The sequence below is a fragment of the Neopelma chrysocephalum genome, unplaced genomic scaffold, assembly GCF_003984885.1.
Source record: "Neopelma chrysocephalum unplaced genomic scaffold, ASM398488v2 Primary Assembly neopelma1_25, whole genome shotgun sequence".
Lineage (NCBI taxonomy): Eukaryota > Metazoa > Chordata > Aves > Passeriformes > Pipridae > Neopelma > Neopelma chrysocephalum.
This window is the reverse complement of record NW_020897694.1, coordinates 46,532,501-46,559,084: the sequence shown is the minus strand read 5'-3', so window position 1 is coordinate 46,559,084 and position 26,584 is coordinate 46,532,501. Positions and strand designations below refer to the sequence as shown.

The 26,584-nt window shown below is 38.4% G+C and overlaps 1 protein-coding gene across 4 annotated transcripts in view; it reads right to left on the bottom strand.

The window, feature by feature from the left end:
* The window catches only part of WWC3 (WWC family member 3), a 97,531-nt gene that overhangs the window by 58,052 nt on the left and 12,895 nt on the right, over window positions 1-26,584 (bottom strand). For 2 of the 4 annotated variants that reach the window (XM_027675152.1, XM_027675153.1), the window contains exon 2: window positions 3,292-3,401. In XM_027675152.1, the coding sequence (XP_027530953.1) occupies window positions 3,292-3,307 (16 nt within the window). In that variant the 5' untranslated portion in view covers window positions 3,308-3,401. Of the gene's footprint in view, window positions 1-3,291; window positions 3,402-26,584 lie in introns of those variants that run through there. The other 2 variants (XM_027675150.1, XM_027675151.1) reach the window with 1 other exon arrangement.

Sequence of the window (26,584 nt, the reverse complement as noted above, 5' to 3'; positions counted from 1 at the left end):
TCAGTTACCATAAATCCTTCTCTACATGGAGGGCAAGCAGAAGAAAACAGAGTTCAGATGGCTGCCTATCCCTCCCTGAGGGCATGTCAATTTGCAATGCTATCTCACCTGTCCATAAGTACTCCTGAAATCTGTGCAAATTTAATATTCCTAAAACTGCTAATCCCCTATGGAAACTATGCAGAAATTAATAAATCTTTATAAGACAGAGAAGCTGGATCCTAGTAAGTGTTTCTTTTTGAATAGGAAATTATTAGTCCTAATCTCAGTAAACAGCCAAGGCCAAGATGTTACGTTCTATCACATAACATCTTGGCCTTGGCTGTTTACTGAGATTATTATTTATCCTTTACTTCAGGGCACTGCATCTCTTATAGAATTATTTCAGAAGCCTTCTGAAAACCTGGCAGCATTCTTCTGAGGCAGAGAGCTTCTTTAGTACAGTAGTGACGTTTTCTTCTGTTTTATGAAACTTTGCCCTGGATTTCTAAACAAGTTTGCCACATAACACCACCACTAAAGCTACACTGTATGATAAAATTAACTTCCTTCATTTCTTTATAACCAATTAAAAAACCCAAAACACTATAGTAACTCAAGAACAGCCCCAGACAAATGCAGAGAATATATTACTCCCTCACTGGGGAATGCTCAAGTGCTTAAAGGAGACTTCAAAGGCTTCCAAGATTCTGAGGAGGAGGGAAAGGAATTCTGTGGCTGCCAGCCGCCAAGGTTTTTAAGCAATGGTTGGACAAAAGCCAAGAGCAGCTTAGTAAGGGTGTCAACAAAGTACTGAATTTACAGAACAAGATGGAGATCAGGATTGGAAGCACCATTGAGATTTACAGAAGATTCCTCTGTTCCTGTTTTTTTCAATATAAATGGAAAGCTATTGCCTAGAAATCTTTTCCTTGCTTCCTGGGTAAACAAACATTGCAAGAGGCTTAGAAAAATCAGATGTATTGCTGTTTTCTTTTAGAAGGTGCAAGGGCAAAAAGCTTATGAGAGTGCACAAAGCATGAGAGGTCCCTGGTAAGCCTAACTGTAGAAAGACTCTGAATTATCCCTTGCACTTTCTCACAGTATTTCTTGGAACCAAAGCACTTCTAAACTGTTTTGTCAATTAACACAGAACTCCAATGCTCTGTAAAGCATTGAACCCAGTCAGACACAAAAGGCAGCCTAAATGTTTTCACGTGAAGGTGCCATTCCAAGTGTTTTAGACATACTCATTTCAGAAAAACATTTCTTTAGCTCCTACACTATCTCTGCCATTTGCCTGACACCATCTCATGATGCACGATTGTCTACTCATTGTCTACTCTTTTGATTGCTCCTTTGTTGTCCACAGTTTAAAAACTGGATCGAATATCCTATTAGTTTTGAATAATGATTATCCAGCTATAATATTGAGTTTGTCTTCCCTCTTAATATAATTCTTGCTGGTATACGCAAGCACTGTGTTAGCCTAAGGGTGACAAACCCATTTTGCTGTGACGTTTGAATTACCATTTAGGATAATATCTGTGGGCTGCAAGTAATTAGTTATCATGAAAGAGACTAATTTTGCAACTTTGTTAAATGCTGAATGATTCCTTTTACTAAGTTCAGCACTGGCCCTATGAAGTTTCTATCCCTCTGTTCATACATCAATTTTATTTCATACCTAATATGATTAGCTTTACTTTCCCAGACCCATTAATATTAATCTTTTCTTTCTCTGTCTACCCATTGAGCATTTGGGAACTCAGTTTCTCTCTGCAAAGACTCTTTTCTACAATTTTTGCTCTCAATTGCACAGAAAAAAAGGCAAGCCAGATCTGACATGCCTACAATGATTAATATCCTTTCTGCAAGTTCAAACTTCATGTCTGTGGTAAAGTTGCTAAAAACAAAATCTGAAAAGCAAAAGGGAGTGATTTCTTTTGCATGTGACAGTGATTGTTATTGCTATAAAAGATGTCTATGAGTTCATGTTCTATAGGGACTCCTAAAACCTTTTACAATTTAAAAAAAAAAAAAGTTGCCAATACCCTCTTTTTCTTTTTTTTAAAATATGTGCATTCACACACATTTACATACATTGGTGCAAGTGCACTCCATGACTTTACTCCAATGTAATCCTCGCTTTTTACTAAACTTCAACATTACTAAAGTTACCATGACAGCAACTCTTATACTACAGCTTCTTTTAAACACAGTTATTGTAAGAATTACCCAACAATCTGTATTTATTATCTTCAAATTGTCTTGGCTATCTATCCTTGTGATTAGTGTATTAACAGCTCTTTAAAGTTTGTAATTTAATTAGTGATCTTTGTTAAATTTCACAACAAATAAGTACCTGTGTGGGTCAAAAAATACCATGGAAACATTTATTATTATGCTGTTTGGGTTTTTTAAAATAAGTAAGTGTGAAACCACAACAGACAAGTAACTCTAATAATGGCTGGAAGCCCAAAACTATTTCTACACTTTTATTTTTTTAGTTGACTAGATTTCAAGTAGATAGTATTGAAGTGGGTTTTGTAGATTATACTATTTACCACTGCTGTGATAGCCCATATAAATACTTGCTTCTTTACTCACTCCCCACCAACTGCCAATTCCCGCAATATTGAAGGCATTCACTCACTAGTGATAAGAAGCTTAATGATAGCAGCACAACAGTAACAGCAGCAGTAGTACAAAGCTATAAAGATAAGACATTTTCTTAAAAGTAGAACTGGCAAACATGCCAGACAGTGGTGATACAAAGCTCAGCAACAGTCCAAAAGGGAAAACGTTAGAAGTTAGTTTCCAAAAGGGACATCTGTTGTCTTTTTTATAGCACTTTGTACTGCATTAAAGCATAAAACAAGCACTGCTTAAGCAAGGATGAGATTACTGTATTTCATGACACTTCTGATTAAAAATGAGTACATTTCTCTCAGAATACATTTTGTTTTTCAATACAGAAGAGTGAACTACAGGTGACTGAAAAACAGGAAAAATCTTTGTAACTGACATATGACAAAAAGCAACAACAAAATTATTGATACTTCACAGTATGACACAGCAAAACAGAAGTTTTACACACTATAACTCAATCATAGGTTGTAAAATTCTTTACAAATGGAAGAAGCATTGTGCCCCCATGTGAAAGACAAGAAAACAGATTCTGCAAGAAATTACTTGCATATATTTTCTCACTGTAGCATGAGGTGCATAAATGGTATTGGAAACAAAGTTAGTGCCATCAGTTAACATCAACTTGCTAGTAATCCTCAAAATAATCATGCATCTACTCACGATTTATGTGGTCCATATAATAAACTCCAATCTGTTGATCGTAAACAGTTTCCCATCCTAAAGGAAGCTCATCACCGACACAGTCAGCAAATGTCAATGGCTTTGTAATCCTGTAAAAACAAAAATAACACAAATAAATACAAAAGGTGCAGAGTTTACAATGCAATGAATGTTATTACATGTTTTGAAGATACCTCCACCATTTGATCGCAAACTAGTTATGCTGCTTAGGAATGTGCTGATAATTACAATCATACAGTTTCAAAATAAAATTTCATTTAAATATGCTGACAGATACTCCCCAAACAGGTAAAACTAGCTTCTCCTCTCAAGTTTCCATGTATAACAATTTAATTACAATGGCATGCAGTCCTGCCAGTTTTTCTCCCATACCGCAAAGAACACAAATGTGAAGCTGGAGTTCACCACTGCTAAAACTACTAGAACTTTTACAGGTTTTAACTTCTGTAAGGTGAAAAAGCAGGACAATTGCTTGTCCTTAAAAAATAACATAAAACTTAAGACAGCACTATATTACAGATTTCCACTTTTCGTTTACATGTTTTCAACTATTAATGATATTCTTGTGGTCCAGACACACCCAAATTACTTCCTTTCCCTCAAAAAGAAGAGACAAACAAATGTCTCTGAAGAATCCTGAAGCAATTAGAGTAGAAGTAGTAATTAATTTGTAACAGCATTGCTATCTAGCAGCTTAAAATGTCACATCTCTGGATAGGCAAACTCTTGATAGACCAGTGGATAACAGAAAACTGAAACAGCAAGTCAGTGTTGACAGGAATGTTGAAAATATTCTACAGAAAGACTTTAAATCAACACTGTTCTAGAACGTCAAAGTATATAAGAAAGTAGGAAGAACAAATAATCCAAATAAAAAAGCCTTTGCATTCAGTCTAATCATGCCTATTTCCAAAATCATTTTAATTTTTACTTAACTCCTAAGATAATGTTTTCCTTTACTAGTACAGTAATTTCAATGATACATGGGATACAGATCCAACACCTTCCTCACATATTTGTTGAGGCATTTCTAACACCTAGAACGATGACAACTTTGCAAACCTTAAATACATGCATTAATTTCAGGACTGACTGAAGTTCAGCACAACCTATGACATAACACTGTTATTCATAATTCCATCAGTATGGTATAATACCCAATTCAGGTTTGCTGACACCAGATTTGAACTATGCTTACAAATATGTTGCGGAATAGAGAGGGACAGGTATTTGCACTTCATCTGATAACACTGATATAAAACAGTAACTTTGAATTAAAGCATGTCTGTCTTTGAACTTAGAATTCCTTCCCCAAAACAAAACAATCCAATCCAGTGATAAAGCCTTCAAATGATGGAAATACCACTGAAGCTACATTCCAGCTATTCCAATGGTGCAATAAGTACACTATTCGACCACTAACAAAAGCACAAAACTTTGCACACAGCAAACAGAAAAACTGTGTTTACCTGCCTCCTAAAATTAGTAGTACATTACATTAGTATTCTTACAGTGCTCAGAATTAACTGTAGTAAAATAATTCAAGTGTCCTCACCAGTTTCAATGTAATGTTTGAACAGTTTTGCACAACAGTACAAAGATCACATTCTGTGGATTCTCCAACATGTATAAACATTTAGTAAGATGAAGATGTACACAAACTTGTACACATCCTTGTACATAAACTTGTGTGTCACTTTTTAAAGTAAAAGTTTTCCGTTACCGCCAAATACGTGGTTTATATCATGTAATCAAGCAAATCCAAAGCTGCTGCATTCAAGAAAGAAAATGTTACTGTGAACTGACATATGCACTCTCTCAGTAATTCATCTAGCAGTCAGGCAGACCAAATATTGCCAAAATACTTCTGATCTCCCTGGAATTCAGTCAAATATTAAAAATACAACATGTGGCATTTTTTCTTAAACTCCCATGGTCTTGTTCTGAAGACATCATGTTTACAATTTCTCAAAGTAGTCTAGACATTGGCTTCTAAATTACTGCACTATAGACAAGATTTTCTTTGGAATGAGTTATGAGATTTGCTTGCCTGTTATACAAACATACCCTCAACCCTTTATTCATAAATAAAACCTGCACATGCTACTCTAACCTTTCACACTACAAAAACTCTAATTCAATACTCTCCATGATCACACCAGGGCTCAGACTTCCAGGGCAAGGACAATGTTCGCTTTTGGGAAAAGGGAGACTGAAGAAAACCAATGCATCTGGTCTAAATGGTTTTCATTCCAATGATACAAAGCATGTGTGAACAGTGTAATTAATGGTTTTGAAGGAAAAATTTTAAGAAAAATACCCCAACACATAAAAAGCTATCTTCCAGATATTCAGGCCATTATTAAGTTGATGTTGCCCATTTTAAACTATAATCAAAGTTGCTCCAAGTTGGATTCCTGACAAAGCATAATGTCACACTGATTCTCAATTCAGTCACATTTATACCCATGTAGTTGAACCTTCATTCAATTAACCCAGGTCAAAATATTAAACTAAGAACTGGAAGTTTCTCCCTGTGTTTTGGACTGCTTTAACTAAGAACTGAAAAAATACCTTTCTGGTTTAAGCAGCACAAGTCTGAGTACAAGATCAGTTTTTTGCAGTTAGGGAAACTAAGGGTTTTCAGAATAACAAAGACAAAATGGAACAGATGCAGATATGTATATTGGAGGTCAGCCACAAATGACAGCAGTAGACTGCTGAAATTAAGTATCTTCTGGAAATACTGCTTTACCCTCTGGGTTTGTTTTTAATTAGCTTAAGCACTATAAAATAGATCAGATCTTTTCTGCTTCTATATAAAGAATTGTACAAGGTACAAGTACATCTGTTAAAACATTTCAAAGTATGAAAGACAAAAAACTTTTTGAAGTATTATAAAGACAAAGACCAAAAATGCTGCCATCTTTTATTAAACAAAAAACAGGGCTGCCCAGATCTGTGCTATTCACAGCATAGTAGTAAAGAATAACAGCTAGCAGTAAAGAACAACTAAGGCACTTCTCTGTGATCATAGTAGTAAACAATAGCTAAGACATTCACACCTGTTCTACCCACATTCATCCTGTTCTACCCACAACAACTGGTACACACTAATAAGAAGGTTCTGAACTTTCAGCTGAAGACTCAGAAATTCTCTGGGATCAGTTTACAACATTAACTGGTTGCGGCCACTGAAGCTACAGGGCAGGTACGAGTGACAGTTATCCATGGGGGCCAATTCTGGATAGATCAAAGAACCAACCATAACTTCAGATTAACTGACTTGCTGGTTCTTGATCAACTTGAAAGGTTTATCCTTTCCAAAAGTAATGATGCTCTTCAGTCCTTAGACACCTAATCTTTTGTGACCCTGAAACCCTTCAGAAGCAAACACAAAATCATGTAAGAAAGCTTCCATAACCCAAATCCTTCACATCAACTCAAGACACAAAAATCTTTGAGCAACGTCGAGCACCTTGGATCTGCCACTTCTAAGTCTGCCCAAATTACATGTTTTTGTTAAATAGAAGTAAAAGTCCAGTATTTGTATGCAGTAAAACAAGACACATCTAAAACCCCAAGTTTTAACAACATTTTCTCTGCATCAATTACCAGTCTAAACAGTTAGAATACAGAAATTAAACTGCAAAATAAAACCAAACATGTGACTAAACTAAGAGATGTTTTCCTCCTCTTTGCATACTTTTTCATATCTTTAGCCACTACCATATGCAGAAGGATTCCAGAATACAGTACTACAGCTTTCTGAATGTGCAGCAGCAACAAGCATTTCTTGAATGCACCAGTTCATGGCAGGGACTGGGTGGGAAGAAGAAAAGAAAGTAAAAGACAATGGCTAAATACCATTTTGGATAAATTACTGCAAAAGTACTCTCGGCTTTAGATACTTTGTTAAGAGGATCTAATTTCAACCCCCTCAAAAAAACACACAAAACCTTAACCTTTAAAGGAACACTTCTGAGTTCAAAGAAAAGGCATACTTCAAACCTCCAAAACATAGTTTGATGTATAGAGCAGGGCAGCAACTTCATTCTCATAGATATTCAAAACCAGAACCAGACCACTAAATACACAAGGCTTCAGAAAACATTAGATAAGATTCTCAGTCTTCCCATGGCCCTGATGCCACATCAGAGGGCCCTTGCTGCCTGAAATCCCTAAGTCTAATTGAGTAAAACTTCCCCTGGGAGGAACTAAATTAAGACAAACAGAACCTGTTTTTCCAAGATCTTGAACAGGAAATCGAAAAGGTGTTTCCAAAGTAGAAACATTATTGCAAACTAGCTGCCATCTCTCAAATAATGTCTAGATACCTAAATTACATCCAGGGCCACCCTATCTTCCAAAGTGGGCCTGGATTAAGGGGAAAGCACTAACCACGAGGGCTAATTATGAAAAAGAACCACCAAGTTCTGAAGAAAAGCTACCATCTGTAGGGATGACTGAGGGAAGGATGCAAGTACAGCAGCTGACAACAATGCTTTTATTTTTGTTTCTGATTTTAGTGAGATCCAGCAGAAGAAGCAGAAAACGTCTAATAAAATTTGATACTCCTCAACAGACAACTAGCAGTAACATTGCCTTAAATCTGGTCTCAGTCTGAATTGCCATCTAATGGGATAGATGATTTTGCCTGAGAAATGTAGATTATAAACTAGGAAACTGTATTAACTCACATTACAGCTCTGAAAAATACCAAGCAATTTAAAAATAAATAACAGAACAACTAGAAAAGAATTAGCAATCTGATAAATCTAGCAATAGTTTATCCAAGGAAAGTATTACACTGAGTATATTACTGAAGTGTCAAAAGGCAAGAGAGAGAGAAGGCAAAATGAGAAAATGTGCACACACTTTGAAGCTTTCAGCCAGACATTTTTTTTCTTACCTCCTTTCAAACATGAAGTTAAGCTACAGCCACTGTTATAAAATTTAATTATCCTAAATTGAGCAGTAATGGAAGATGATTTTTTTGTTGTTTCACAGACACCAGCAAAAAGAGCTGTTTATACCGAAGGGGAGAAAGGGGGGCTTATTATTATTTTGTTTTCAGAAGTCACACTGCTGTCCTGGAGGCACTTCATGGACATCCTCCTCCACCACCATAGCTTGGGTCTGGGCAGACAGACCCTCTCTGAGGGTCTGTGGCCACCCAGTTGAGCCATGGCTCCCCAGCAGCCTCCTCCAAGCAGGCTGCCCTGGAAGGAGCACTCCCCTCCTCAACAGCCACTGCCTCCCACCCCACCGGGCAGGGAGGGACCCGTCAGGCACTCGCTGCTGCCTGGCTGCTGAGCAGGAGCTTCCTCCCCAATTCAGAAATAGGCGCACACCAGTCAGACCCCGCAGCCTCACCTTGGGGCAGCACATGCCAGTCAGGCTCAGGTTGTTTGCAGCAAGTACCATCATGAAATCCAGATCCCCTGTTACAGCAGTCTGGAGTACACCATGGTTTTCCTCCCTGTCTGTCCTCCATCACAGATTCAGCTCTCCACAAGCAGCCAAGTCATAAAAATGAACTGGATTTTGGCAAATGACATACTAAGTGCTTAGTCAAAAGTACAACAAAGGTCATCAAACTCTATGTATCTTTCCAAGGTAAAAATTCCTTATAACCTGCTTCTTAATCCAAATTATATATATGTATCTTCATTTTACTGAATAATTTAACCTCAAATTCTGAACTTACTGAGCATCTACTCAATCCCTCATTAAAATAAATTCACAATACAGATGGCTGGACAGAAACTTACACAAATGAGATGCTGTGCTCAGGACAAAAGGACTTAAAGAAGGTAACTTGTATTCAGAGTCATCGCTGCGAGGAATTTCCCTTGGAAATAAAAACATACCCTACAGCAAGGAAATAACAGCACAAGCTCTTCTAAAGGTCACTTAAAATTCTGTCTTTTTAAGACCATACTGTATTTTGCAGCTGTTTTCATTTTTTTTTTCAAGAACTGCAAATAAGTAGATTAAGGAGTGCTAATAGTGTCCAATCAGTTTATTTCCTTCAATGATTTTGACAATAACATAAGCCAGTACAGCACACATCACCGTGCAAAACAGAAGCCACAGGATGGAATTAGACAGCCATTTGTATAGTAATGAATCAGCATCTTCAAATGTGAGAAAAATGTCTGATCACTATTAGACCTTTTTTTTAATTTAAACTCCAAACAATTAGATTTTGTGATGTAAAAGGTATGTGAAGCCACATGTACAAGTAAGAGAGAACCTATCCAATTCGTTGACTTTGAAGAAGTAAAAGCACTTGGTATTGCCTACAAACACCTCTAAGAAATGTATCCCCTTACCTTTCACTATTCTAGAAACAATAAATATTCACTAACAAGCAACAACAGACAAATGATATACTTTTGTTTTTATCCTTTATCATACTCCCAAAAACCAAAACAACTAAGAAATATTGGCTTAGTGTGTTGAAACATAAAATAAAATGCTATGTCCAACTGCAGCTCTCGCATAACTTGTCTGGCTGCTCAGGAACTGCTGACACAGTTCCACACAAGCAGACAAGTCTTCCAAGCAGCTATCCATTTCTTAACAGCAGCTATGGTCCATATCCAAATCCAGAACACAAATATTATGGGAAATTCTTGCTGAAAATATACCCACATTTTATGTACACAACCCAAATTCCCTCTTCAAAAATCACAGCTGGGTTAAAAGTCAGTGCTTTTAAGAAAACTGGTTTTGTTTTTGCAATTTATTATTTTTTTAACAGAAGATAAACAATTAAAAATGGGGCAGAGGGGTTAAGTAAGACTCTCCATGAACACTTTAAAACATAGATTGTGTGTGCAAAGACAGCCTGAAGTGACAGGCAGCTGTAAAAAGCCACTAGCCAAAACCTAAGATTAGCAATGGGCCAGACGAAATTGCTGGAGGGACTTGCTGAAGAAAGGCACCCTGGACAGCAGGCGACTTGACATCTAAAGCAGAAAACAGACAAAATTACATATGGCAGCTGGGAATAAGCCACAAGAGGACAGCAGGGATATATGACAGATAAGACAGTTAAGGAGGAGAAATTAGGAGACTACAGTTACACCAAACTGATTTCAAATTGCACCTTCATATTGAATATGCTCTTAGCTAGAAACCATAACATGTGAAATATTTATGACTCTTCTTTTGCCAATCCTAATAAAGCTCCCTTTGCTACTCAAAATCTCTAAATATTTACAAGATTTTCTCGAGGACTTGCATAACGGGAGAGCCTTAAAAAATAAAAAACTAAAACCAAATGGATAAGAATCAAAAGCCTAAACTAAAACAGGAAGAAAATTTAACAGGGAATTTCAAAATCTGAGAAGCAAGTTGAATTCTTCCACCTATGTAAGAATCCAAACATGACACTACACCTGTCCAGGCACAGCACAGCTTTAGAGCGGGCAAGTAAGCATAGAATCATAGACCATGCTGAGTTGGAAGGGACCTGCAAGCATCATCGAGTCCAACTCATGGCCCTACACAGTATCATCCCCAAAGAGACTGTACATGTGCTTGTGCATAAGCATATGCATATATACACACACACACAAAATTGTTCACTTCTGACTGCTAGTCACAACTTCCATATGCAACTATCAGATGAGGAGGAAACACCTGCACTTTGCTTATGGAAGTCATTTGAGCAAGGGTGAAAAAGTGCACCTGCAAGATCCTACCAGCAAGTTCTTAATAATAAGCCCTTTGCACACGAACAAGACTAATGGGAGGAGTTCAAAGCAGAAAGGAAATGCAGGAGACAGGAAAAGGGAGGTCCTCAGCAGACAAGGAGGAACAAAAATGGGACATAAAACTCCAAATTCAAGTCCATGAAGTTCCATATGTTAGAAGAATAGGAGGCACCAAAGAAGCTTTACATCGCAGTAAGAAGCAAATAAAATGGTCTTACATGGTGCAAGACACTACCATGCAGTGGAATACTTCCTGAGGACTCTTGCAGGATCACTTAAAGTTTATATCAAAAGAGACTAGCACATCCTAACTATTACATTGCCTCTCTCATTTCTAGTTTATTAAGATGTGTGGGCTGTCACTGCTCACTACAGCAGTACAGAAGCAAAAGGGTAAAGTTCTTCAAAACTGTCTGCCCATCTACTACATTCTCTCGCTAACCTCATATGTCCTAAATCCAGAAACATTACGCCAGAATTAGCTGACTACCTTGTTACCCTTAAGTCTGACTAACCATTTCTTTGACATTTTGAAGTCTATGTGATTACAGCAGAGGTTTTGCTACAACATTCTAACAGCCACTGGTAATGTACGGTTACCTCTGCACTGCTGAAGGCGTTCCCCCATCATTCTTCTTTACCAGTTAGCCAGATTGGAAATAATTAAATATACATAATATGTGTGTGTGCACATATATATACACACACACATCCACACACGCAATTGATTTGTCCACACATACGATTAATTGATTTGTCCAAATACCATTCAAGTGTCAAATGACAGTTTAACTTAAAGATTCTTCAATAGAGAAAGCACTGTGAAACACTTTTCTGAACACTTTAAACCACTTTAGAAAAGTCTCAGTCAGCAAAACAGAGAATCTTACATTAACTGGTAATCTTTGGGCCAAATAGGAAGGCAAGTAGTTGAAGATGCACAGAGGTTAGCATCAGAATCTTGAGGTACGCATGCAATTACATCTTGCTGCAGTCCACAACTGCCTATTAGCAGAAGAAAATCCTCCTCATACACTAAGAAGGCCCATCATTCTAGAAAACTTGCCAATAAACATGATGCTAAAGGGATTTTTTATATCTGTAGTTTGAGAGAAAAAATGTTTTAGAACAGGCTACAGCTCATGTTCCCCTAGAGGTAAACTGCAGTTTAATGAGATTAGAAACAGACATCTGTTATGTCTATGTGCACAAACAAGCCCAGCACTACTATCAGTGAAAATTTAATTAATCTGATGTTTTAAAATATTTTAAGCTCCAATCCTCCAAAAACTTACTATACTTGCAATAAATTAAATTTCACTGAAATTAATTTCCTGAAACTATTTTCACCAATAAGTATTATTCAGTGATATTAATAAAAAACTCACATTAAAAGTTACCAGAAACCATTTCTAGAGAAATGAAGCAAAAAGTGACAAACAATGGGAGGAAAAAGTAAATGCAACTGGACTGAGTATAAAACAATGGTTGGAAAAATATATATTCAAGAGACTATTCTTTTCAAGCCTTGGAACAATGTGATGTGTAGATAAGTGCCAAAAGAATATGCATACCATGACTTCACATACATCCTATTCAAAACAAATTGTGAGGTACAACAGTAAATATAGGCCTCACACCCAGAAAAGTCTACACTGCCAGCTAATATTAAAAATTCAAGACAAGAGTTTCTCACTTAACCTTTCAGAAAAGCTTTGCTCCTTCTCCTCTTCCAACCCACTTGAAAATAATGTTATACTCATCTTGTATTTTTCCTTAAAGTACCACATATGGCATTTCTCAAACACATTCAAGTATCACATTCCTAGAAGTTTTATGGACTCTTGTACCATTTCTATGTAATGTCTTCTAACAGGCTACTGTGCTGTCACACACTGACTCTGCCTGTAGAGAGAGAAATTTTGTCTTGTAAAAGGCCTCAGCTGTGGCTCCAACCCCCCTCAGTGGAGTGAGTGCCCACGGACATGGAGGGAAACCCGCAACCAGGGGGCATTACACTGCACTCCAGGAGCTCCCTGCCCAAACTATGCTGCAGATCTGTGAGGAAGGCTTTCCAGACTGCTGCTTCTTAAGTTTCTGAACTGCATTAATAAAGCAATAGGGTACATGGGAGTGAAAGAGTGCAACTAATGTGACACGCACACAGGATCCAAGGGCACCGTTTCAATCACTTGCCTGAAGAGTTACTAACCTTGACTTAGCACTAAGCAACTGAAGTGGAAATATGTTGACAGGATCTTTGATGCTTTTGGTTTCAGAGTCCATTTCTTGCAAGCAGTGATCTATGGCAGTCACCTCATTACTTAAGGTTTTTCCACTCTTCCAGGAGTAACAGACCCTTAGTCAAGCACATACGGATGCATGTTTCAGCTGCCTAGAACTGGTGATGGACAAGCCATTAGTGACTATTGTATACATTAGCACACATGTATAGACATCCTCCATCTACCCATTCATTGTGAAGCTCCATATTTCAAATGGTATTACAAAAACAGGCAATGGTTACCTACAAGGTATTAAAAGTGTTCTAAAAATAAACCCATTAAAGAAAACTGTGCTTAAAATGTGTCTTATTTTCCAAACATATCAGGAGAGCTAACAAAAGAAATTGTATCTCCCCGAAATCTTTGCTGCTTTTATACCAATGGAGCAAGAAACCCCCTGCAAAGTAAAATAATGTCTTTAAGCCAAATAACTACCTAAGAGAAAAAGCAATGGTTCTGCAATGATTTGCAGCCTTTATATATTTTCTTTTCCACAGCTGACATGCTAATTTGTATAATTTCTAAACTTCTGATTCTCAACATTCTCAATCTACCAGTCACAAACAGAAGTTCATGTTATCTACAAATATATAATCACAGAATCATAGATTATGCCGAGCTGGAAGGGACCCACAAGGACCATCAAGTCCAACTCCTGGCCCTCCACAGGACCAGAGTGGTCCCCAAGAATCACACCATGTGCCTGAGAGTATCATCCAAACGCTTCTTGAGTTCTGTCAGGCTTGGTGCTGTGACCACTTCCCTGGGGAGCCTGTTCCACTGTCCAACCATCCTCTGGGTGAAGAACCTTGTTCTAATATCCAACCTAAACCTCCCCTCACACAATTTCAGGCCATTCCCTCAGGTCCTGTCATTGGTCCCCACAGAGAAGAGATCAGTGCCTGCCCCTCCTCTTCCCCTCAAAAGGAAGTTATAGACTGTGAGGAGTAGACTGTTCAGCCTCCTTTTCTCCAGGCTGAACACACCAAGTGCCCTCAGCTGCTCCTCATACCGCTTCCCCTCAAGGCCCTTCACCATCTTCCCTGCGCTCCTTTGGACACTCTAATAACTTAATACCTTTCTTATATTGTGGTGCCCAAACCTGCACACAATATTCAGGTGAGACTGCCCCACTGCAGAGTAGAGCAGGACAATCCCCTCCCTCGACCGGCTGGTGATGCTTTGCCTGATGCCCCCCAGGACCCGGTTGGCCCTCCTGGCTGCCAGGGCACTGCTGGCTCATATTCAACTTGCTGTCAAGCAAGACCCCCAAGTCCCTTTCCATGGCACCGCTTTCCATCATCTCATTCCCCATTCTGTACAAACAGCCAACTATATTAATATAATGTTAATATAGGTGTTGTGGAGAATATTCTCTAAAACATGCACTTAAACTCTTACAACTGCTTCCACACTCCAGGTCAACACCCTTGTCAGACAGTAATTTTCAAGCTTTTAGGGAAACTTAGTCCAGCCTCTTTTTTCCCAATATTTACGTATCCTACTATTATTATCATTCCCCAAACAGACTTGCTTCCTATAGTCCACCTTAATGCTGATCTTGCAAACTAATGCAGTATTCTCTCCAACCAATATTCGTAATTTAGCACTATATCCCAAAGGAAGACAGTTTTACAGATTTATGTTCATCTGAAATTTTTTAAGAGGTTAAAGTTATGAAGCTTGATGCTGTTACTTCTATGGTTGCCAGTAGTTGTGCAATATATCATATTTAAGCTTCAAGCTGGACCAGTAAAGTACTTCCAAGGAACACAAGGAATTACTCATAACTTCACTGTCATGATTTTGCTTATATATAAGAATATAAAATACTTTGTGAAAAAATCCAGAGAAATCCAGACAGATAATGTAATTTAATGAACTACAATAATACAGTATGGAAAAAAAATCCTAAGAGAACCTGCTCAAATCCAATTTAAAAAAATACTTAGAATCATCAGAAAAATAATTTTTTTTAATAAGAAAATAAATCAGAGTGAGACAATACAAGCAATGTTGAGGGTTATTTTACAGTATAAAATTTCACATATACCTAAAAATCAGAAATTAAAAACCAGGCAACAGGAGATTAAGCACAATTCTAGAATACACACTGTGCCATCAAACCTATGGTGACCTTAATCTGAACATAACTGAACATCAAGTACCACAGTAGTGGAAATCAGATTAAATTTATAGTAACATACCAAAGAGACTTCAACAGTAGATGGCCTCTTCTTCTTTCTCCCCACCTCCCATGACAGAGAAGGTTAAAAATAGAGGCTTCCGTTTCCTTAGATTATTTCACTTTAGGCTTTTCTAGAGCACTGAAATTAGCTACTTTGCCAGCTTCCTACATTTGTGTTAGAAAAGAAGGAGTGTTAAAAACACACATTTACAGCAACTCAGGAAACTGACTTCTGTGGTTTGCGTTATTATTATCATTTCTAAATGACAACTCTCTTGAGAAGTTGTAGGTTTCTCTTCTGAAGTTTCCCTTTGGATACTGCTCACCCAAAGGCCCCTTGCACCACATAGTAACATATTTTGGGAGTACGCTGTACTGGCATATTTTTCTATATTTATGCATTCCTTTGCAGTTAGTAAACACAGATATTTTCAGTGCACAGTGCTCAATTCCTCACATCCAAAAGCAGCCCCAGTACCAGGAAGGAGAATTTAAGAGCCATAGAAATACAGCTTCAGCTCCCTCCCTCCGAGCCCTGAGCCTTTGAGGAAGTCAGAGCCAAAGGAAGCCTCTAACTTCTACCATGGCAGCATAGAGCAGCCCCAGCTGTCCAGGTCCATAGTTTAAGGTCAGAAGGTCACTGTCATTCTCAAACTGACCTCCTGCATAATACAAGCTACAAAACTGTAGTTGGCACTTCTTGCATCTAGCCCAACATCTCATGGGCGACCTAGACCATATGTCTGTTTATATTGAAAAGATGTACATTGCAGAATAAGCATCTGAACTCTTTATCTGGAAGCACTGCATATCAACATACAAAAAGTAGCACATATCTAAACTCTGATGTAGTATGATGTTGTACCACCTACACATGACTACAGTGCAGTGTCGCCCATTCATTAGAAAGTCTGGTATGCTTTGTTAGGCATTCCCTCATTTTTTGATTGCTTTTTATTCTGCTAGAGTGAAGTTCTGCCTGAAGTTCTCCCTCCTGAGGGTGTTACTCCTTCCAATCTCTTGTGAGACCTTCAATTAAAACAGCTCTGCCATCTGAAACAATGAAGCACAGGAAAAATGCTGTCCTGTCCCTCCCCACCCCCCGCTTCAAGTTTTACAATAGTCTAGATAATCTCAGCACTGCTAACCACAGGACCTGAATTTTTTAGGCATCCCACTGCCTCCAAGGAAAACCATTCAAGTTTGGTGAAGGTACAAGAGAGTGGAAGAGGTTAATATTGTTGCACAATGCTCAACACAACTCTGTGAAGTTGGAAGTCCTGGTCTTTGGAGATTTAATCTCCACTGAACACGTGCCAGCTTCTCAGGACCTCTCCTGGCTACACAGCCACCCAACCCCAGTGTTCCAGGACATCCAAAAGGATTGCTCCAGCAAGGAGCAGCTCCAGAAAAATAATTCCAGTACAACCCTAATCCTTTCAGGAAAAGAGACTAGGAAGTCAGTTTCTTCTTCCAGTCTAATGCTAACCCCTGTTAGCATCTGAACACCCCTGAGGAAAAGAAGGAAGCGGGTACATGGTGACACAGAAGGATGGAGAGCATGGGAATCAGGTGCTGGAAGAAGAGAAGGTGGCAATCAGAAAACAATGAATGATCCAGAGAGGCATAGACAGAGAAGGAGGATAAGCATAGGGAGATGAACTAACGGCAGAGCTGGAGCAAAGGGACTGGTCAGTAGTGGTGTGAACAGGCCACAGTCTAACTGGCTGATGTGGAAAGAAAAGACTACCCTCTACACCCTTCAGCTCTGAGACTCTGAACATGGCTCTAGCCTCCCCTGTGCTCTCCACCTCAACTACACCATAAATCCCACCTGTAGTTTTGTATGAAAGCTGGATTAACAGCTTGGTACCATCAAACTGGAGAGATCCCTGCTGCCTTCCTATGTGTCTCTCTCTGCTGCCCTGAACTGCACAATCTCATCACTTCATAGCACTCACCTGACACACTTCTGACACTCATCTGATCATACAGTAAACTAGCAGTAGGTATGCTTCAACTCACCAGAACTACAAAAAAGGAATGGGGAAGGGGGAAAGTAGCAATTGAGGGGGGCACAGTTACTGAATTAAATCAGTTTATTTTGTTATCAGATGAGAAAAAAAGGCAATGTAGAGGAGGTGGGTGGTGAGCAAGACCTCCTACTGTTCGTAACAAGCTTATTAATCCAACTTGCAGTATACTGCTGATATACTAAGCCTAACTCCGGGGTTAGGGGGAAAGAAGAACAAAAAAAAAAAACCCACCCAAATAAAATCAGAACAGCCACATAAAGACAGTTTCAAAATAATGACAACGCAGACCTGAATTCTGGCATTTTACATACAACATCTGGTCTAAGTCTGGCTATGCAATATTAATAAACATGAAAAAACATACAGATGCATGACAAAAGCATCTCAGTTAGGAAGAGAACACTGAGGCAGCAGGATCCATATCTTAAAGAGCCTTCTAAAGTTTGGGGGAAGAATAAAGCCTATTTTAAAAGTTTCTGAGAAACTCAAGTACATAGCAAATGAAAACCTAAAACCTCAAAAGTACCTTTGAATATTCACTGCTAGGCAATGGTACTGTTGCCCCCAGGAATGATAATGCCCAATATGAACACTTCCTTAAGTGCTCATGAAAGATTAAGACATAACAACATAGGAAATGGACATGGATAACATGTTGGGAAACCAACTAATTAATCCCTTTATCTGTTAAGATTGTTAAAAAAAAAAAAACCACCGCACACCCAACCAACACACTCTGGGAGTTGCACAGGAAATAACTAGATATTCATGAAGGAAATTAACTACTAAAGCACGTGTAATGATCGATTGACCAAGTAACCATTAAAAGAAAAGAATGCAAAGGGAGAGAGCCACTGTGTTTTGAGCCATATCCTCAACTATATGCCCACTAAAAGCTATTGTTCCATAGTAACTGCAATTAAAATCTCATCTCAGCTTCTCTTCTTTTTCTTATATAAGATAAGTTTATCTTTAATGCAAAGACCACTCACTCTCATGCATCATCAAAACCCATAAAGACATCAGAAAGGCAGATTAAATGAACTGCAGGAAATTCAAGGTAGAAAAACATTTGCACTCCCATGAGGCCTGTCTGACACTGAGTAACAAGCAGGCTGGACAGAGGAATTCAGAAGAGAAGTGGGGCTTATATCTGACATATTCAGAAAACTACCTGCCCACAGAAATTATGCAAAATCTTGTCAGAGATGTTCCCTGCATTTCGCAGCCTTTTGTGTTGCTAGCAGAGGAAGCATCTAAACTTTTAGTTTCTTTAACTCCAATGCACCTACTTTCTTCAAAACTATTTATATGCAAGACCTAGCCATCAATGGGCCCTCCTCAGTCTCTGAAGTGAGGATGGTAGGTAGAACTGTCTCCTGAACTTAGAAGCTCTTCAGGAAAATTTTAGACAGGTGGCAAACTTTTCCTAACAATACCAGTTATTTCCAATTACTGAAAGATCTACTGATTCAATCCCTGAGTAGCTTAAAAGAGAAAAATCCCCACAGTTTTCACAAGTGTTGTAAGCCTGCTTGCTTAGCTGGGTTGATGAGCAATACTTCAGGAAATCCAGTAAAAGGAGCACATGATGCAAACTGAACTATGACTGCTATTCCAGACAGCAAATGCCCAATGTGCTGAAAACTTTGTGACTTAAGTCTGTTTAAGAGACCAGAACTTCAAAACTTACCACCAGCTCCTCAAAGGCTGTTAGCAAACCCAAGGGAACTGAAAAGGAAACTATGGCACACAGGAAGGCAGGACAGCGTAAAAGCATGACAGGAAAATCCCAGAAAAATGTGGTAATGACTCTTTACATGCTCTGCTCCACACAATTTCATGTTATATCATTTTCTAAAAACTTTTTACTATTATCTATTAAGCAAGAAGAAACCTCTCAAGACAGCTGTGGAAAAAGAAACAAGAGCACTCCCTCTTACCTCCCCCATCCTGTACTTATGCCACAACTGAACAACTAATTTGAAGAGATTTTCTCACCATTTCTTAGACCACTGCTGCCAGGAAAGCCAGTCTGCTGCCGCCACCCTTCATCTAGCTTCCTTCTGCAGGTCTTACTTCCCTATAAGTGAACCCAGATGCTTACATACATAGCCACTCTGCTCTTCTCAGCATGAAATCCACAGGATTCTTAATCACAGGATTTGGTTTTCTGATTTCATGCTGCCGCAGCGTAACAACAAGGAATTACTAAAGATGGAAGCTATGAGAAGAGCAGAGGTCTTCAGTCCATCTCTTCCCTACTCTTCATCATAGTTGAAAGCCTAATCCTAAATTTTTAACGTCATTGAGATATTAACTTCCTTGACAATTTCGCCCTCGTTTTCTTATTAGAATACAATGAAGATACCACCAATTAAATAAATTATTATCATATTGCATTAAATGTGTTCCTCCCCCATCCAATTAACAAGGTGTTTTAATGACCATTCAAGCATCACTGCTTTTCAGTTTATCTGATTATCTTTAATTGCTTTTCAGAACAGCCTTCTAAGCCATGGAGCCTCGCTGCACACTCAGTTAAGCCCTGTTGCTGGGCTACCTTTTAATGGAAGCCTGGATTTTACAGATATGACTGGTCTAGACCCTCTCCTTCCCTCTGGCCATATACTGAGCAATGCATCTTACAATGACTTAACGCTTCTAATTCCTGCAAAAGTTAGTTTTATGGTGACAATTAATTTTCCCTAACTCCTCTAAACAAAGAAGCAGTAATAAATACACTAATTTAAAGACACCAGTTAAGTTTCAAGTGGAATGCTGATTTGGGGAAGAATATCGATCCCACCCATCCCCCAAAAACCAAACCCTAAGCTCTCTAAATAGAGCAATATGCAAGGCAGCATATCAACTAACCAAGACATCTCTGAATCACACTGCTTTCTGAGGCAGCACTACAGCAATGCTAATGGCAGACACCCATGGACACAAACACATTTCTACTGATTGAATAATCTGTATTTCTCAAAATTCCAGCAAACACATAAAAGGGGTACTTCCCTTCTTTGTAGAAAATGAGTGCTGACAGAAGCAGGGGATGAGATCATTGCTGTTGCCATAATACAAATTCAGAACATTTAAAAGGGTAACATACAATTTATTGACAGCTGAGTCAAAACAATGTAACAATTTACACGATCCAAGAACAGTATAAAAGTAAACAAAAATGTTTATGGACTCTATCAATTTTAAAAAGGAAAACAAAGTACACAAATGCCATTTTTGATAGTAGCTTGTCCAACAAATGGTTTAATTTAACAGGGATTAAAGATATTGTAAACATGGACAAATTCTTCTGGCAACTTTTACCATCCATCAAACTTCAATGTTAAGAAGAAATAAGAAATCATTGTCTTCAAAGATCCAACAATAATTTTATTTTTATTCTTGCTTCCTTTAAAAATAGCTGTGAAAATGAACTCACCTTGCCCTCAGTAAAACAGCTCATCCTCATGTATTTTTTACAATTAAGCCCTGCACATTGTTCCATTGTTTTGAACCTACATTCCTTTGATCTTCAATTTCCAAAACAAGGGAACTACAAAAGCATTCTCAAACACACCTTCCAGATCAGGCAAGAGCTTTCCCATGCACAAACATATTAATGGCACAGATTACTCTGTTTCCTTACTGCCAATTGCAACCTTTCATAAGTGTAAATTTTGACTGTACACAACATACAGCTATCCAAACAATGACAAAAATGCTTTCTTAGTACTATCTCCATTTTTCTTTCCTGGAAGCACACAAATGCCTTCTCACAGCACTGGGAGCACCTTAAGCCCTCCAGAGCTGAGGGCAGCCTGTTCCAACACAAGCATGGCCAGCTCCAGCAGCGTGTCTGTGAACACCATGCCAGCGTCACCAAGCTGTGTCATCAGGCTCCCCCAGCTCCTTTCAGCCTGCAGGAGTGGGAAGATTCAACTTAGCCTTCCAAGCAGCTATTGTGATTGGATTATATAGAAATCTTCCTGAAGTCATGGCTTTATTTCAAAGATTGTTACTTAAGATAACTTTATTCCATAGAAAACGATGTACTACTGCAAACCAACAGGTAAAAACACTATCAATCCATGTAACTAACACTGGTGATACATCCTATGATAATAGAGGTTTTATGCATAATTTATAAATACAACTCTACGAGAAATAACGCCTGCAACTCACACAAAAAGAAATTAATTGATCTCTGTAAAGAAAGTAACATTAAAGTTACTGTAAATTCATATAGTAAATTATTTACCCCCCACAAACACTTCTAGATTTGTCTACACAGGATGTTTTCAGCAGACTCAAAGCAGCTTTGCCCTGGCTCCCGTGAGTACGGCTTCCAGCTACTTTGGTGTGGCACGGCGCTCCATCTAATATAACCTACCCTACACAGGGCTTGTCAGCTCAGGTTCAGTGATGAATTAACCGCAGCCACCTGGCTCACAACCAGCTCAAAGCATGAGCCGAATTTGCAACATAGCATTTAGACACAACTGAGAGCATTTCATAATGAAATTGCTTACTCACCTTATTCACCTCACTTACTTCATCTAGTGGAATAAACTACTCACCCATATTGCTACCCGAAAAGCATTCGTACAGAAGATCGAGGGCTCTGTTTATTCATACCCAAACTTACTGAGTTTTTCCAGGTAGAAAAATCTATGCTTAGCGAAGTCAAAACCAAAGTGAACGATTTTTGCTGACAGTGAAACCAATGGCACCCACTGCCCCTGACAGTATTTCACACAAGATATCTCTGAGACTTGAGAACAAAAACTGACTGCTAACAGCTCTAGGAGGTGCACTAACAGCAGGTATCTCACCGATAAACCTTCTGCAGGACTCTGGATCTCTGGTCAAGATTCCATTTTTTGTTCATGCTTACAGGAAACCAAACCTAAAAAGCACAGGCAACTCAGCCTAACACCTACACTGGAAAATCCATCCAATGTTTCATTTGTGGGTGAATACTGCATCCATTGCACACACACTACAGAATGATTGTAGTCCAAGCCTGTACCACAGCATCTGGGACATTATTCTCAAAATGTATCTCTATCACGTAGTAGGTAAAAGCATCATTGGTTTTTTAGGAACTGGCTCCTTGTTCAAACAAAACTGGCTACTAGAAGCTAGCAGATAACAGAGGCACTAAAAAAAAACCCAAAAAACGCAAAAACCCAAGGGCTCATAGTCCCATTTCTCATAAAAATATGGATATGTGATTTTTATTAGTAACAATATTAATTAATATACCTAAGTCTATTTCGGTTTTGTTCTATTGATGAGCTTCAAACTTTAGGGAAACCCCCTAGATAATTCCATTATCTGTGAAAGTTTATGAAAGTAGGAGGCATCGTAGAAAGTGAGAGATGCATGTTCACATCTAATCAGTATCAGAAAATCTGTTCAGGAACAAGTGAATGCAAATACCCCAAACACAAGGCAAAAGATATCCAGCATAACTTTCACCTTCCCAGACACCAAAGTCAACCAGCTGTAAGACACAAACCCACAGGTAACCAGGCTTCATTAGTTCTGGTACTGACAGAAATACCTGATTTCTATAAATGATAACACTTTCCACATAACATCAACTGAGAGCTTCTTCAGCACATCAAACTCTGTACCCTGCAAAGCATCTCCCTCCCCTACCCTAGACAAGCTACCCAAATATTTTCCCTTCCAAATGTTATTTTCTTTAAAAATACATTAAATATTTCCTTTAAAAATCCACAGCTAGTCCTATTTATGTGACTATTTGCTGGGTGGAACAAAGTTAGATGCTAAGCTGGAAATACCATAACAGCTGAGTATTTTAACTGGCAACACCCTTGTAATGACATGCCTGTGTGTCATATCAGCTAGAGACTCCACAACCTTACAAATCTGACATCTCCCAGCTTGAAAATTAATTTAGCGGGTTTAACAGAATTTCACATGCACATGTTCACAGACATTCTTGCATTAAAAATACCCAAGCGTTGTATAAAAGTGTATATTGATGAGTTTGATACTTGTCAGTAATAACTTTAGTAACCAACTCAGGCAGGTCTATACATCATCCCTCCAAAACTGAATAAAACTTTTGTGCCACACCATAAGATAAATTATGATACAGTATTCTTTCTGTAAAATAAAACCCCAAAGTGGAGGTCATATATTGCTTTTAACACTGAAATTTTATCTCTTTCCAGATAAAAATCAATAGCCTTATTACCTGTACTGTTCCATCAATATAGATGTGCCCTATTTACATAGATTAGCAGTGTTATACAAGGAACTTGCCCTAATTACACATAAATTGTACAATAAGGATGCTGCAATTCCTTGTACATCTAACACTGCTGGGCTTGGGAGATTTTTTTTTCCCAAAAAAATTGAAAGCAAACATATCGCAATATATACAGAGACTATACTAAACTTTCCTTACCACAGTCACCAGATGTATCAAGAAAAAGCAGATTCATTCCCAATGCATTTCCCGATACTTTGTTGCTTGGTATTTTAAAACTTCAACTTTGCTGAGGCTTATTTTGTTGCATTTTAAAAATGTAACAAAGCAGGGGAGAGGGGAGAACTGAGGTAAGGTTGGATTCAGTAATTCAGTAGATACTAGCAGTCTTGACTAAATATATTTCTCCTGATTAAAAGCGACCCACCCATGAGAATCAGAGACAGAAATTTGGAGACATGCCAGTTCATACAATAACTATGTTTATTTGTTTTAATAAATATTTAAGAAACATGACTTGTGGTATTTGATACAACTGAGCCCGTGGTTGAAAGGCCTCTCTCCATGACATAAGCAAATACAGCCTATCCTTTTTATTTGTCTGACTTCTTTTCGACATTCAAGGCTAATCTAGTTTTAAGTCAGGAAAGACTGCGGTCTATCATTTTAAACAAACCATTGTAGTAAAACGTGAACAGGAAATTCCTAACTACACTGTTCAAAGAACAATGATTAGAAAAACAACGCAAGCTCACAAAGTACAAGAAGGGCAGTCTGGGTGGAAAATTAAAAAAAATATATATATATTAAAAAAAGAGTCAAATGCACAAATACAGTCACCTAGCTCATTTTTCCTTCCCCCGACAAGCCCCCACTCCCCATCTCATCCTCCCCACTAAGGCCAGGGGTCCTTCAGACCTTGCCAAGGGAAAAATCTTTGGATCCAAAGGGGGAAGAGTGCAGCATATACAGCTCTGTCTGATACCTTGGAAATATCCGGCCTGCGGGAGTTAGCGCAGACATGCCATTCATTCCACAACATATAAATGCCCTCTTTAGAGCCTCATCCAAGCAGCAGTTTCATTTGGATTTTGAGGCACAGGTCTGCCTTGTTTTTCAATAAGCTGCAAGCTATTTTTGCCATGAAAAAAAATCCCAACATTTTAAAAGTGTGCCTGCCTAGCATACACAGAGTACATAAAATGAGCAAAACGTGTAGTCAAGGAAAATATCCTGTATTAGCACTTTATTCATAACACAGATTTCCCTCTCCTAAAAAACAACAAAACCCCAAACATTAAAACACCCCAAACCCCAACAAAATTCATATATTTTAAATTCTACCAGGTGTAGTATCTTAAAACGTTCAAAAATTCTTTAATTAAAGTGCTCTCACAACTATTTCAAAATCATTGTAAAAGTCTGTGCAACTGATCACCTTCACTAATGGGGAGGAATAAAACGTATTCCTAATTTGAGAAAGAAATCAGAGTAAAGGGAAACTAATTCACTTTTAACATCATGTACTAACACTACATTAAGAGGCTGTTAGTCTCTATAACATCTCAGGAATTTTTTTTTCTTTACAAGAAAACTAAAAGTATCTGGATACGGGTATTAGTATGAAAATCTTCATCCACTTCAAAAATAAGCTTCTGAGCACACACATAAAAAGGCCTAAGACAGAAAAATGAACATACGATCTCAAAAGACTCGCATTTTAAAGAACGCTGTTCATGGACTGGAGGGTGGGAAGAAAATTTCCACAATCAGGACACTATCCATAGTTTTGGGGTGTTCCTAGCAGAACCAGTGTTTTGGACACAGGGTTATTTATATTTTAAAGAGGACATGAAAGCCTTTTATAAATGTTCCACAGCGCTCTCACCGCCGCGGCCCAGGTTCGATTCCCGGTCAGGGCTAGTCCCCCGGGCAGATGGAGCCCGTTAGCCCTGTGAGGCCATCCATCTATGAGAAGGTCACTCTAAACAAACCTACGTCCTGAGGACCTCACTGCCATTGTCCAAAGCTCGCTTGGCCCCGGCAGATGAATCTTAGGATTAAAGGGTGGGCTCAGTTCAGCGCAGGCTGTGTCTCACCTAAAAAATCCATTGCGCAGGCTGGAAAGGTAAAAGACCTTTCCTAAAAATCTTCGTTCGCGAAGACTGGCCATACACACAGATTCTAAATGTTAAGAAAAGAAACCTACAATTGTGATTAAGGTAAAAAATGAACATTATTTTCTTTATCAACTCACTTCAGAAAGAATAAAACAAATAGCTTAAGAACCATGTGGGCAAACAGTCATATGTTCACAACTTCAAAAACTCCAGATGTTCACATACCAAACATAATTACCCCAAAGGAGATATTCCAGCAATTTATTACAGTATGTTTTAATGATAAAATGATGCAGCTGTATTTTAAAACAACAAAACTCTTTAAAAATTCTGAACCCCTTACATGTCAGGTGTTGCAGGAAAAAAAATAATATTCCCTTGAAGATACAATTTCCAGAAGAAACAGGTAATAGCCAAAAATATTTGTACAAATCAGAAAACAGACACAGGGAGAAAGTCTTTAACTCAAGGATCCAAATCAGGTCCCATCAATAGTAATGAAAGCATGTTATTGCCTTAGGGCTTTTTGGCAGATATTAGGAGATGGAACAGAGGACACATCTCACTCCCAGCAGGCAGATGTCCAGAGAACAAGATCAGCTACATCATCTGTAACCAAACAGAAGCCCTGAACAGGCACGGACAGATCTCCAAGATTACTCCCAG